Source organism: Pseudonaja textilis, chromosome 4 (assembly GCF_049901715.1).
Source record: "Pseudonaja textilis isolate UNSWEBS1 chromosome 4, rPseTex1.2, whole genome shotgun sequence".
Taxonomy (NCBI): domain Eukaryota; kingdom Metazoa; phylum Chordata; class Lepidosauria; order Squamata; family Elapidae; genus Pseudonaja; species Pseudonaja textilis.
In genome coordinates this window covers 88,309,696-88,325,518 of record NC_141993.1, presented here as the reverse complement: position 1 = coordinate 88,325,518, position 15,823 = coordinate 88,309,696, and the positions used below count along the sequence as shown (strand labels likewise).

Below are 15,823 nucleotides of genomic sequence, written 5' to 3'. Positions count from 1 at the left end.
TGAAATCTGTGTCTGCTTTGTTCAACTGCTGTGCCAAACTAGATAGTTATAGACAGGGCCAGGATGCTACCGGTTCTGCCCGGTTCTATAGAAGAGCCCAGGTGGGTGGGTGGGCCAAACAACAGCAAACACAGAACTGGTTCGGCATCTGTGTTTGCTGCTGTTTGGCCCACCCACCCACCTGGGCTCTTATCTTATTATTTATTACCCTTACTTTACTTCCTGCTTTTTCAACCTCAGCTGCTTTGCGTGGCACAGCTGAGGTTGAAAAACTGGAAAGAATAGGCTTTTCAAATGGTGTGCCCCTGTGCGCAGCACTTTTCAGCTGTCCAGGCGGCACAGCTGATGTTTTTTTTTTACAGGCGTAGTCACTGAACCAGTAGTAACACCGGTTGAACCCTACCCCTGGTTATAGAGTTGCAAATGACAATAATTTTTGTGTAGAACTGTATCAGCAACTCTTTGGGAAGCCTGAAATTTCTGAGCTGGCCCAGAAAGAATATCCTCTGTTGTGATTTTCCGATGACTTTTTGATGCTGGTGTCCATTTTAAGTCTTGAGATATTGTGGAACCTAGAACCTGAAGGTCTCTACTGTTGATACTTTATTGTCTAATATTGTAAGAGGTGGTAGAATGGGAGGGCTTCTCCTAAAATCTATTATCATCTGTACAGTTTTGAGCATGTTCAGGATTATTTTGGCCGCACTACAGGGCCACTTGTTCAACTTTCTGTCTATATACAGATTCATCATTGTCTTAAATGAGACCAATGAACTATTGAATCACCTGCAAACTGCAATACTTTAACAAAGGGATTCTTTGAGATACAGTAGGTGGTGGAGTGAGTGAAAAATCATTGAGGCAGCATCCAGCCCTGGGGTACACCTGTGCTAATTGTACAGGTATCTGATGTGATTTTTGCCCAGTTTCACCTGAGCTTCCTATCTATTAGAAAGCTTTTGATCCACTAAAAAGTGTGTTCAGGCACAGCTGGCTGAGTCAGTTTAGTAAGAAGAATATCTGGAATGACGGTATTGAATGACGAGCTGAAAGTTTACATAAAGGACCCTTGCATAGGTCCTTGGAAATTCAAGATATTGTAAGATGTAGTGCACTACTATATTAACAGTATCATCTGCTGATCTATTTGCCTGGTAGGCAAATTGCAAGGGGTCTAATAGTGGATCCGTGATGGTTTTCAGGTGGGCCAGCATTAGCCTTTCAAAGGTTTTCATAACTACAGATGTTAGAGCAATTGGTCTGAAGTCATTCAGTTCCTTGATGGAGGGTTTCTTCAGCACTGGAATGATAGAGCGTTTGAAGTTGGAATGGAATGGAATAGAATTCTTTATTGGCCAAGTGTGATTGGACACACAAGGAATTTGTCTTGGTGAAGTACCTTGGAAGTCTTCAGGGGTCGCCAATCTTTTGGACCTCAGGGACCACCAAATTCATAATTTTAAATTCCGCAGACCAGAGACCCTGGGAAAATCCCTCAAAAAAGTCTGCAGGCAAATTCCCCACCTTGTTTTCCTACCGATCGATCATTCTTTATTTGGGATCGCAGGATACCAGCTCCAGCTCCGTTCTCAGGGGAAGAGAGAGAGAGACTTTTGGCTTCATGCAAGAAAAGCAGCAGAAGCAACAAGTCTTTCTTTCTCTCCCTCAAATTCTGCCAGAAATGAGTCTTTGTGAGACTTGTCACGCCGGTGCAGCCTCTTGGAGCAGGATGCCTTGCAGGGTCCCAAAGACTCATTTCTGGCAGAGTTTGGGGGAGAGAAAGAAAGACCTTTGCTGCTTTCCTTCTGTGCAGCCAAAAGCAGAAGAAGAAAGAGGCAGAAAGAAGCAGCCCGGTGGCCAGGCAAGGTGTGTGGGGTGAGTGGGGAAAGTTCTCCCTCTCCACCCTTCCTCCCCTCCCCTCATTACCTCGTGTTGTTCACAATGCAAGTGACACAAGCCTTGTCTTCCCACAGGCCATGTGGGTGGCACAGCCTTATGTTCCCACACAGCCTGGATTAATTGCTTTGGGGGTGACATTTCTCTGCAGACCACCAAAATTTTCTCGTGGACCACCAGTGGTCCCCAGCCTACTGGTTGGCAACCCCCTGCACAGGCAGGAAACCCTATACCCATGATGGCGAACCTATGGCATGTGTGCCGGAAGTAGCAGGTAGAACTACTTCTGCCGGCACGTGAGAGGTTGTCCTGAAGAGCCCCACTGCGCATGTGCACATTCCCCCTGCCAGCCAGGGCAGGGGGCATGTGTTATGTGTTATTAAAGATGTGGGTAAAGACGCAGATACAGATTAACAGAGTTGGAAAGGACCTTGTAGGTCATTTAGTCCAACCCACTGCCCAAGCAGACCCTATACCATTTTTGAGAGATGGCAGTCCAGTCTCTGATGAATGGGGGTCATTTGGTCAGCACAAATTCTCAAGAAGGAGTACTTTGTCTGGGCCTGATGCTTTTTCAGGCTTTTGTCTGTGAAATACACCTCACACATCTTTTTCTGTGACGTGTGTCAATAAAATTGATGTGTGTCAATAAAATCGAGATTTAGTAGTTTTACTGAGGTCATGGCTGACCTTAAAGGGCTAACACATACACAATCCACAGTGGGGAAAATGAGCATTGAGAAAGATATGTGCTGTGAGATGCTGAGTAGAAATGCGGGCCAAAATTTATGTTATATTTTATTCTTGGTTGATCCTACAATAATGGTTGTTTTTTTGTACTCGCAAAAGTAAATACACATTATACACTGCCAAGTTAGTCTGAGAAAAGCAAACATATATGTTCTTTTCATTATTCTGAATTGTCCATCATGCTTAAATACGTTTATGGCTGAGAGATGAAAGACCAAAGATAGCTGAGATGGAAGGAAGAAATCCATCCACAGTTCTTTATTGTTTTGTAGAAAATTAAAGGCGGATCAAAAAGCTCTTCCATAATTGCAAAATTGGCAGCAATTAGGCAGCACACTCAACCCAGTCATTAAATTGGCTCATTTGTGGACTCACGGGATGCAGATAGTACACGGGATTACAAGCACAATTGAGCCCACAATATCTGTTGCAAAGTAAGACAATTGTTAAGTGAGTTTGCCTTACTTTATAACCTTTCTTGCCACAGTTGTTAAGTACATCACTGCAATTGTTAGTAACCTGTTAGTTGAGGAAATCTGGCTTCCCTATTGACTTTTCTTGTCAGAAGGTCACAGAAAAAAGAGATCATGTGACCCTGGGACACTGCAACTGTCATAAATACATGCCAGTTGCCAAGGGTTCAAATTTTGATCACATGGCCCTAGGGATGGTGCAATGGTTATAAGTGTGAAAGAAGGTCATAAGTCACTTTTCCCCTGAGACATTGTAGCTTTGAATAGTCACTTAAGGAATGGTTGTAAGTTGAGAACTACCTGTAATCAAAATGTTAACTAAAAAGACACTCCTTTGGTCTTATTAGCTGCCAGAGAAAGAGAGTAGGGGGAAAAGAGTGCATTCTTTAAGTGCCTGGATAATCACTCTGGCAGCCCAAAGTTGTTGGAGTGCAAGAATATTAGTAGAGAGTATGATTGATGACTCTTGGGGATGGATGTGTCCCATTGGAGAATACACAATCCAGGGGGTGGGGGGAAGAGCAGGGTCAAGGGGGAAGTGAATGATGTATATCAGTATTGGCTGCATCCAGCTAACACCAACATGGCCACTTCTAATCAATCAATTTTCTTTTCCCTGAGATGCAGCTAGAGACTTATGATTTGAATGCGGGTAGATTTGTTGGAGTCCTGACACAAATGATCTGTCCAGCAAAATTCTAAGCCAGGGACCCCCAACCTCGGTGTTGTGGCCCCACTAGCAGGCTGTGGCCAGTTTGAAACTGGGCCCTGTGAGTGAGGGCCAAGCATGCATGTATGCGAAGCTCCACTTGTGCAAGTAGTGGGTGCTTGTGTTTGCACTCATGAACAAAGGGCACTTGGGCTTACACGCGAAGCTTCATTTACATGAGTGGAGCTTCACACGTGAGCGCAAGCCTCCTCAGCTCTTGTGAGTGGAGCTTCTTGCACACACACAACTGTCTGCCACATGCACAAGTGTGCGTGTGTGTGCACCTGCCACGTGCCACCCTCTTGCCAAGCTGGAAAGGTCGGGGAGTGCTGTTCTAAACCACAGAAATTAACTAAGTTCTAGCTTGTTGTGCTAAGGCATTTCTCCTTCATCGTCACTTGACTTGGCTAAACGTTTTCTGAGAATGTAAAGCTTCCAGCCAGACCTCCCTCCCTGCTTCAGTTGATGACTTCAACTGAAGTAGGGAGGGAGGTCTGGTTGGAAGCTTTAAATTGAGTGTGTATATTCTGGTAGAGATTACATCCAGAATCAGTGTGTGTGTGTGTGTGTGTGTATAGTTTGGAAGGGACTGCAATGTTGTTGCAACAAAAATGAAGCAGGTGAAAGGGCAATCTAAGCAATCTACTTCCAGCTTGGCAACTTCTTGTTGTTAGAACAGATTCAAATCTTATCATTTTATGTTAATTATTGCAACCATTTGCCCCACAACAACAGTATGGGAATGAAAACAACTAGCTAATAAATCACATGAGTGTCTATTCTCTTCTTCCTCCTCCTCCTCTAAATTCCATAGGATCTTCTGCTACCGATAAACCATCATTAAAATATTGGCACAAGGGACAATATCTCTGTGACTTTGATGCATGTATGTTTGATTTGATGTTTGACCAATACTTGAATACAGCTCATCATTCTGGAACCCACATTATGTATCTGATATTAACAGTTGAGAAAGTCCAGAAATATTTCACAAGAAGAGTTCTCCACTTCTATACTCGTTGCAGAATACCTTATGCCACCAGACTTGAAATTCTAGACCTAGACAACCTAGAACTACGCCGCCTTTGGTCCAATCTAAGTATAGTATATAAAATCATACATTGCAATGTCCTACCTGTCAATGAATACTTCAACTTCAACCATAACAACACAAGAGCAAACAATAGATACAAACTCAAGGTAAACTGTACCAAACTTGATTGCAGGAAATACAACTTCAGCAACAGAGTGGTCAATGTCTGGAATACTCTACCTGACTCTGTGGTTTCTTCGCCAAACCCCCAAAACTTTAACCTTAGACTGTCTCCTATTGACCCCACCCCTTTCCTAAGAGGTCTGTAGGGCCGTGCATAAGTGTACCAACATGCCTGCAGTCCCTGTCCTATTGTTTCTTTTATTTTTTTATTTTTTATTTTTCTTATATGTTTCCATGTATTCATAATTATGTTTTTACTTATACTTATTATCTTGTTAGCAATTGACAAATAAAATAAAAATAAATAAATGAATAAATGTTTGATTTCTGTCTAAATCTCAAACAGGGTAAACTTCATATCTATAGCACAGTGGTGGGATTCAAATATTTTTACCACCGGTTCGGTGGGCATGGCTTGGTGGTCATGCTTTGCGTGCATGCACACACTTTGCACATGTGTGCACACCAAACGTGCACTTTGCACAGGCGCAGAGGGGTTTGCATAGGTGCAGAGGCACTCTAACTCACCTCCTGCAAGCCTGCATGATCCCAGTCACTTCAGCACCTGCCGTGCAGCACTTTTCTATGCTGCACAAAGCAGCTGCGCTTCAAATTCAGAGGATAAAGCTGAGTATGGAAGCCAGGGCAGATGGGTGAGCCCAACAGCAGAGCAGTGGAGAGAACTGGTTTAGTCTCCACTGCTCATCGCTGCTACCGGCTCGGCAGAACTGGGCCAAACCGGTAGAATACCACCACTGTATTGCACCATCCCTTAAAAGTCTGATCTGGACTGAAAAAGCTGTATCTGCAGTGAATAACTGGTGGACTTTCAATGAAGATATGGTGAGCTGGATATCCCTGAAGGGATGAAGATGGCATTATGGTCAAGTAGAGGGAGGCAAAATCTCTCTGGGGAAGGGAAAGAGCGTGGGATTGCCCATATGTATCGTGGACCACTGCTCCTTGCAAGTAGGCTGCAGCAACCAAGGTTTTCATGGTTGGCTGGTAAACTGGAAGTCAAGAGGTTCCATCTCCGTCCACATCTGTAATATAGCCTGCAGTACATAGACATAAAACATGGCTGAGCTTCGTTCCTTAATCACTTTTAGAATAGCTTTTTAAGCTGCTTTCAAATAATAAGAACTTTTCGAATGGCAAATGACATCCACGGGGTAAGTTTCCTCAATTCTCAACAAAAGAAATTTCAAAGAGTTAGCAATTTTTGCTAAGCAAAAGTGTGAACGTCAAATAAAGGTCATTGGAGTATTGTTTTTGGCAGATAATAAACAGATTAACAGTCTAGATGGACTTCAAATCAATTTTGAAATAAAATGAATGAATCCTTCCTGTGGGAAAATCACACAATATTATGAATTTCAGAAAAAAAAATGTGATAGGAAGAGACTTTGAAGATTGGATACCATAGCTAAAAGGAAATAAGGATTACAATTAACCATTTGACCTATTAACACAGAATGGAGAAATATACCTTATCACTGAATATACTGAGGACATATGTGAACAGTGATCTCAGAAGTTAATTTTAACAATAGGCTTTGTGTGAATGATGTTAAGGAAGAGGGAACAGGTTTTACTGGGTAAGATTCAAATAGATCTGAATGTGAATTTAAAAATGACAGGCCACAAGAATGATTTGGAACAAAATGAAATACTGGGTCTACAAAGGAAACAAGCTGTTGTTTTAATAATTGAAAAGAATGTTTAACCAATTAACCAACCAGGAGAGCAATTTGGGTAATTTTATTATATTGGATTTACAAAGGAGACTTGTTAAAATTCTAAAGGACTTGATCCCCCATTTGTGTTAGAGACAACTTTTAAGGCACTTCCAGGTTGAAATGATTATCTGATGATATCACTGTTGTTTGGAGATGCCCGTGGAGGCACCTTTCATGTCCCAATCAAGGAGCTGGAGCAAATAACGGGAACTTATCCCACTCCATGACAGTACTTGGGTCTCGAACTTGGGCTTGCTAACTTCCAACCCAGCATCCTTACTACACGAGCCACCATATTCCTAGAAAAACTGGATGAAAAGGGAGGAAGAAGAAAAAGATCAAGATTGATAAAACTAAAGGGAAAGATTATAAATTTAGCTTTTTTTGGAACAATGTTAAAATAGGTATGTTATTATTTCTGGTAACCCTTGTTGGACTTTTGTAGATGGGAACTGAATGATGAGGGCTTAAGGATTTATTTGTAGATAAGAGATGTGATGTGAAGAGTTTGTTGTATTTTTAGGTAAAACGATAAGCTATTCAATTTTTTTATACTTGCTAGATGAAAGGAGAAGTTACTCCTTTATATTTCTTTTCTTTTCTTTTCTTTTGTTATATTCTTATTTTTTCCTCAATTTTTCTTTTACGGTATTTCATTATTTTTATTTTTGCTTTTCTGCTTTGTATTTTTTCTCCCTCTCTTTTATTTTTATTCATTTTATCTCTAATATCTGTAATACTTAATACATAATTTTTAAACAAAGAAATGAAGAAACACAGATATTTGGAAAGCAACAATATTTTTTCACATAACACTTAACTCTTTCCCTGCCCTGCTCTTTGTCCAATATTTTAATCCCATTTACAGCTTAGAGACACTTACGGGAACATCTTCACCTTTTGGATAGGACACACACCGGTGATTGTGCTAACTGGATTCACAGCTATAAAAAATGGATTAATTGATAATTCTGAAGCAGTGTGTCAGCGGCCAATCTTTCCTTTTTCAAAAATTCTGGGAAGTGGAAAGGGTAAGTGGACAGAAAACACATGCTTGCTGCTTTCAGACTTTTTATACAGGGGTAGATCTTTAATTTTTATTGCCACTAAGATAACTTTATGTGAATGTTTATATTTGGTGAAAGACTAGGGTAGGCTGGCTTCAATGGTTTCAGGAGATAGGGATTTTGAGGATGAATAGGTCAAAGCTTTGGAACCCAGGTCTCAGATCTTGCTGTAGAATATAATAGAATAGAACAGAGTAGAGTAGAAGAGAAGAGAGTAGAATAGAATAGAATAGGAATAGAATAGAATAGAATAGGAATAGGAATAGGAATAGGAATAGAATAGAATAGAATAGAATAGAATAGAATAGAATAGGAATAGGAATAGAATAGAATAGAATAGAATAGAATAGAATAGAATAGAATAGGAATAGGAATAGAAGAGGAATAGAACGGGAATAGAATGGGAATAAATAGAATAGGAATAGGAATAGAAGAGGAATAGAAGAGGAATAGGAATAGAATAGGAATAGAATAGGAATAGGAATAGGAGCTGGAAGGGATCTTGGACTTTTAGTCCAACCTCCCTTCAACCTATACTATTTCAGATAAGTGACTGTCTAGTCTCTTCTTAAAAACCTCCCACGACGGAGCACCCACGATTTCTGAAGGCAAGCTGTTCCACTGGTTAATTGTCCTCATTATTAGGAAATTATTCCTTAATCCCAGGTTGCTTCTCTCTTTGATTAGTTTCCAAACATGGTTTCTTATCCTGCCCTACGATGCTTTGTAGAATAATTTGACCCCCTCTTCTTTGGGGCAGCCCCCTCAAATACTGGAATACTGCTATCATATCTCCCCTGATCCTTCTTTTATCTAGATTAGCCAAACCCAAATCCTGAAGCTGTTCTTCATATGTTTCAGTCTCCAGGCCTTTGATCCTCTTAGTTGCTCTTCTCTGACCCTTTGTCCAAAGTCTCGACATCTTTTTTGTGCAATACTGCAAAATTGGTTGCGGTATTCCAGGTGTGGTCTCACTAGGGTTTTATAAAGCGGTACTAATACTTCATGTGATCTTGATTCTATGCCTCTGTTTAAACAACCCAGGATCGTGTTAGCTTTTTTGGTTGCGGCTGCACACTGCTGGTTCATATTCAAGATCACCATAACTGAGATCCAATCAGATGTTGTGGTTGAAAGGACCTAGGAGATTCAGGTTTTCACCTACCTTCAACCACTGTATCATGCCCCCATTGGAGTCTGAATCTGAGGGGGGAGACAAATAGCTGACAGGGAGCAGAAGAGTGGCTTGATTGGCTGTGAAGGAAACTGGGGAAGGGCAAAGTCAGGCTGGGCAGAGCAGGGAAGAGGCAGAACAAGGGCAACTTCAAATCTCAACAAATAAATCCTCTGTCTTACATATTGGCAAAAAAAAGTCAGAAAATAAAATACAAGCTGAATAGTCAAGACCTTGTTGATGATCCAAACTCTGTCAAGGACCTTGGAGTACTCATCTCTAATGGTCTAAGTGCTAGAGCCCACTGTAACTACATAGCCAAAAAGGCATTAAGAGTTGTTAATCTAATCCTACATAGCTTTTTCTCTGGTAATATCACACTACTAACTAGTAACTTGTAAATCAAGTTGACAAATCAAATAAATAAAAATAAATAAATAAAAGGAGATGGGGTGTTAGGGATACACCCTAGCAGAATGTGCACGGCAGTCAGGCAGGCAGGCAAAATATGTGAGATAAACGTTTTTGTAGCTTACACTCAGTAAAACAGATACACTGTGCTAGTTAAATAGTTTTATTCCAGTAAGAGTTTTAGCATAGTCAAAACAGTCCATATATCATTCACTAATTCAGTCCGTCCAGGGATTATTCAGTTGCAAATTCCAGTGTCGAAAAAGAGAGGTCAGTAAACTTACAAATATCAGTCCAGTAATATATCTCCTCGCAGTAGAGATATGAAGAAGTCAAACCTCCTTTCATCCTTCAGCGTTCAGTAACTCAGCAGTAGGGAAAACACGCAGTTAGCAAACCATCAATCGTCAGGAATCGTCAGGTTCTCTTGCTCCCTCTTATGGCAGTTTCACACCGCACCAAAAATTACATGCTTTCCAGTTTAAAGTGACACACACTTAAACTTACAATCATAGTTTATATATATTATTTTACCCAAACTATGTTAGGTAACCTTGTTATTCCTAACATTCTCCCCTTTTGGATAATTAATAATTAATTGAAGAACATAAGAACTCAATCAAAAAAGAAGAAACGACCTCTTCCCTGGTCCAACACCTCAAAGCCACAGGACATGAAATTGATTTTAAAAATACCAGAACCATCGCCAAAACCGAACACTTCAACAGCAGAATAATCAGAGAAGCCATAGAGATAGAAAAATGCCCACACAGCATGAACAAACGAGATGACACCTCCCGCCTTCCAGCCATTTGGAAACCCGCCCTCATGAACAGACGAGTACCTAACATGAAGAAGGACACCAGGCCCACACCCATGAGAGCCACACAAGATGCCACCACCACACTTCCATGTAGAAAACAGACTCACACCCACTCAGAAGATGAGACACGACCATGGACCAGAAGCTGCACTGCAGCTGCATCACTACCCACTTCAAACCCCTCCGAGCCATACATGAAGCAAACCGACACCCACTATGAAGATGCAGCACGACCACGAACTCGAAGCCAAACAGCAAGATCACAGCTCACCAACTCAAATCCCCCAACAACTAAGACTAACCTGAGCACAACCAAGCCCCCACCTGAACAGAACACGCCTCCAACCAATCAGAACACGGCCAAACCCCCTACCAATGAGAACACACCCCCACCCAATCAGAACACAGCCAAGCCCCCATCCAATCAAGTCCCACCCCCACTAGCAGTTAAAAGGAAGAAGCAGCTGCAATCTCACATCACTCTGAGAAGCAAGAGCTGAAGACAGAAGCCTGAAGATGATGAATGAGACTTCATCGAAACGTTGCCTAGATACTTCGAATCTTACGCAGGAGAAAACCCAAACAACCAAAGATCCACATACAAATACCCGCGAGAACCTCAGAAAACAAATATATATATATATATATTTACAACCTCAACCCATAGTCATCACAACTTTCTTTGTGTTTGACTGAACCTTGGGCTTTAGTAAATGAATCAGCAATATTTTGTTCAGTCATACAATATTCCAGTCTTATTAAACCATTTTTTACAGATAGCCTTACATTCAGGTATCTAAGATCTGTATGCTTAGATCTCGTTTTCACAGCAATATTTGTAGCCAACCGTATGGCTGCTTGATTGTCCTCATACAATACAATGGAATCATTAACAGTTAATCCCATATCCAATAATAACTGTTTATACAGAATTAAATCAGTACATAATAAAGATAGACAGGAAAATTCTGCTTCCATTGTGGACTTACTTATGTGTTGCTGTCTAATTGACCTCCAACCAATCAATGCTTTTCCTAATGGTATAGCCATTCCTGAAGTTGATTTCCTAGTGTTTATATCTGTTGCAAAACTTGCATCAGCATATGCACTTAAAATCAAATCATCTTTTGGCCATTCAGGAACAAATGCTAAATTCATCTAGTATTGTGAGGTTAGCCTGCATTCCTGACATTTCTTCTGTTTGTGTGAATTATTGTTGTGCTTCTGTGCGATTATCTGCCTTGCTGGAATTATTGGGCTCATTATCTTTTCTGCTGGAGTGATTGATTGCAGTAATTCTACTTACAGTGTTTGTACTGGAATATCTGCAGCCAGAGGCTGTTATAGGTTCGTGGGAGAGCTTTTCTCTAGGCCAGAAAGTAACCGGGACCTTGGGGGCAAAGTTGGAGCAAATAAATGGACTCATACTTATTTTCTGGCTGTGTTGCCTTTGTGCCACAGCCCGGGTCATCACACACTGAATCTCACTGTGTGATTTTGAGATGATCACTCTCAATCCAACCTACTGTACAGGCTTGTTGCTGTGGGGAAAAATGGAGGGGAGGCTGTGATTTCCTCAATGTAAAGTGAAATATGTCTCTAATAAAAATAATACATTTCTAATAATGGCTCATGTTTGCTGCAGGCATCATGTTTTCCAATGGAAAAACTTGGAGACAGCAGAGACAGTTTGGACAGTCGACCCTGCAGAAATTGGGAAATATGAAAAAGGGTCTGGAACAGCACATACAAGAGGAGGCTAGTCAGCTGGTGAAAACTTTTGCCCAGACCAAGGGTATGTAGCTGATGGCTAAAAGGTTAGGAATCCTTGACTCCATTCATTGGGAAAGATGCAGTTTTATTAAAAGTCTGTTGTAGTCAAGCAGAACCAGTACTGAGAATTGAATGCCCAAATCCCTAAGTTCACCTTTTCCTTCCCAGAAATTGCCTACCGTTATTGATCCTTTCCGTAACTAATCAGGTTCAGGCAAGATGTTTTCAGAACGGTCAATTCAAACGTAGGATGGTATGCAGCTGCCTTCTTCTCCCAGCCGGGTAATCTTGAAGCAGCATCTTGAGAAAATTCGGCAGCTACTTTCATTTCACCCCAAAAGTATCTCCCCCTCCCATTCACCCTCCCCAGAATTCATGCCAAACTATCCCTGCATGGCAGCAAAGCACAAGCAATCATAAGGTGGCGGCTGGTAGGCAGTCTTTATTTAGCAATGGCGGGCATTTTGCTTTACAGAATATTTTCCCCTTCTACCAGCTTTATTGTGTTTGTAATAGATTTTTTTTAAACTTCTGGGTATAGGACAACCACTGGATCCTTTCTTACCGTTCATGCATTCAGCCTCCCAAATGATCCACACAGCAGTTTTTGGAGAAACTGTTCTCAGAGAGGATGACATGTTCCAAAGGCTTGTTGAACACATCAATAACATTACAAAATGCCGAGGTACTTTTGGAGAAATGGTAAGCAAATAAAGTAAACGAAAGCTTTTCTCTCCTCTTATTGCCTTAGAATGCATGGCCTTATAACTTCCTGGAATGCTTTATTGATCCATTTTATCCAATGCTATCTATAAGCACAGATATAAATATATCTTCAAATGCAGAGGGAAAATCATACGGAATAACAGAGTTGGAAAGGAACATGGAGATGTTCTAGACTAGCCCCCTATCCTGGTTTAGACAAATGGCTGCCTAGTTTTTCTTAAAAGCCTCAAGTGTCGGGGCACCCACAACTTCTGAAGGCAAGCAGTTTCACTCCTTGATTGTTCTTACTGTCAGGACATTTCTCCTTAGTCCTAGGTTGCTTCTCTCCATGATTAGTTTCCATCCGTTGCTTCTTGTCTTGCCTTCTAGTGCTTTGTGGCAGTCCTCCAAATAATTGGCACTGTCAGGATTCCAGCAATTACTCCAATTAAATCATGAGCCTCGAGCCACACTTCCAAAACTAAAGAGGATTTATTTGAAGTTAACATTCTACGTCTGGCACTAAGCTGGGCATAGTCAACTCTGAGATACATAATTCACTATCACCCTTGATCCTGCTTCCCCCGCCCCCCGTGCATCAGCCAATGAAAAATGTCCGTAGCCAAGAGTCATCAATCATGCTCGCCAATTAGATTTTTTTCATGGCAGAAGCTTCAGCCATCTAATCAGTCTTTGAAGAAAATATGAATGGAATGTACTTTCGACCCCACACTGTTGCCTGCTCTTTGAAACTCATAAAACATTTTGTATACATGTTTTATAGTTGACAGGCACACTGCTATCATGTCACCCCTAGTCCTTCTTTTCATTAGGCTAGACATATCCAATTCCTGCAACTGTTCTTCATATGTTTTAGCCTTCAGTCCCCCCTGCCCCCAAATCATCTTTGTTGTTCTTCTCTGCACTCTTTCCAGAGTCTCAAAGTCTTTTTTGTATTGTGCTGACCAAAATTGGATGTGTATTCCAAGTCTGTTTTTACCAAGGCATAAGTTTTATTTATCACTCGATGATAACCTGGTATTGCTCGGGTATTTATTTATCCCTATATTAGACAGCAAAATCCTGTAGTCAGGACTCACACTCTAGTACTGTCTCTCGCGCAGTGTCACAAGTCTTCTATTCCTCTCCTCGGGAGTTTCTTGTCTACACTGGTGTTTCATTTTTTTGATTGCACTTGGCCAATTGCCTGGCATTTCCTTCGAGGGCTGAGGGAGTCCCCTTGTGGAGTACTGGAGTACTGTGAAGCTGTTACCATGGCAAGTCCACTGTGCTGTACAGTAGAAGCCATTTTAAGGCACATATCCCCGAGGGGAGTTAGGGGTATCTTACCCCCACAGTATTTGTTTCCAGAGGGTAAGGCATCTTTGTACCAAGCTTGGTTGAAATTTCTTGAGGCGTTCCAGAGTTATGCTGGAACACACACACACAAACACACGTTTATACATATATAGATTGTGTTATCTAGTTGGGCGATGAATAGCAGAGTTGGAAGGGAACTTCGAGGTCTGCTTCTCAAGCAGGAGACTACATGCCATTTCAGATGAAATATCTACAAGCAAATAACCAAGCACAGAGAGCACCAAGAATGCCTCACGGTGACTTATATGTTACATGTTCAAGCTATCAGGGTTATTGAGAATTGTAATTAAGATTATTTCTCTTCCTGCAGATGTATAACATCTTCCCTTCACTTGTGGAATACCTCCCTGGGCCTCACAAGACGGCAGTTTCCTCCTTTGAATTTATGATTTCTTATATCAAAAAGAAGATGGGAAATGCTAAGAATTCGCAGGCCTCTCGTGAACCACAAAACTACATTGACTTCTATTTAGCTCACATGGATGATGTAAGCTTCCATGTTTTAATGGGCCTACCTAGTTTCTGATTCACCGAGCCCAAAACATTGAACTTAGCCCAGTAGCACAGCGATATAAAACTTCTTTCCAATGTAGGAGCAGGAAGAGCAGAATTAAAAACCAGCATTTGGCTAGACACAATTTAAAGGCAAGACAAACTGAACTGAATTCAACGTAGTTAATGCATATGGCCCATTATGAATATGCTTTTCCAAAAGACAACCAGACTTTCTTTTTTCTTTTTTTCCCTTGAAAACATCTTGCTTCTCATCCAAGAAGCTTCTGAACCGAACTGAAAAAGTTTCTTGAATGAGATATGAAATGTTTTCAAGGAAAAAAAAAAAAGAAAGTCCAGTTACCTTTTGGAAAAACACTTAATAGATAATCCGAGTTGGAAAGGACCTTGTAGGTCATCTAATCCAACCCTCCACATAATGGGGAGACCCTACGCCATTTTGGACAAATGGCTGTCCATGGAGAGCCAGCCAAGGAGGAACACCTGGAGTGGATCGGCTGTGGTGTGTGTGTGTGTGTTTGGTGGGTTACGCTGAAGTGGGCATGGCCGTGTGCCTGCCGATAATAGCAATAACATTTAGACTTATATACCGCTTCACAGTGCTTTACAGCCGTCCCTAACCGGTTTACAAAGTCAGCCTATTGCCCCCCAACAATCTGGGTCCTCATTTTCCCAACCTCGGAAGGATGGAGGGCTGAGTCAACCCTGAGCCAGTGAAAATCAAACTGCTGGCAGCAGGCAGTTGGAAGAATTAGCCTGCAGTACTGCATTCCAACCACTGTGCCACCAGGGCTCTGGGATAAATGCCTCATTCTACATGCAGATAGGACACAATAGTGCTATGGTAGATCTGTTTTTTTGTACATGACTGCTACCCAATGGCAGTTAAGCACAGAGGATGGATGGCAGAGAATAGCAGCGAGAGTTCTGTTCGGAAGATATTTTTGGGTGGCCATCTACAAATTTGGAATATATAGTGTTGCTGGCATTTGCTTCTATTTCTCCTTTCCACCAGCTGCTTAACAGTTACCTAAAGGCAGTGTTAGATTAGATCAGGGGTGTCAGACTCAAGGTCGGTGGGGTGCTTAAATTTGGCCTGTGGGGCCGGCCTGGAAATAGCAAAACAGGCTGAACGTGGTGCCTCTGGCAGCGATGCGCCCCCCCATCCCATTTTTAGTCTGGACAGCCGCCTGA

General features: G+C 41.5%; 1 protein-coding gene across 1 annotated transcript in view; it reads left to right on the top strand.

The window, feature by feature from the left end:
* Positions 1-15,823, top strand: part of LOC113450533 (cytochrome P450 2J4-like) — a 36,648-nt gene that overhangs the window by 4,848 nt on the left and 15,977 nt on the right. Inside the window, exons 2-5 of the mRNA XM_026721757.2 lie at positions 7,652-7,814; positions 11,904-12,053; positions 12,573-12,733; positions 14,427-14,603. Coding sequence (XP_026577542.1) covers positions 7,652-7,814; positions 11,904-12,053; positions 12,573-12,733; positions 14,427-14,603 — 651 coding nt within the window. The remainder of the gene's footprint in view (positions 1-7,651; positions 7,815-11,903; positions 12,054-12,572; positions 12,734-14,426; positions 14,604-15,823) is intronic.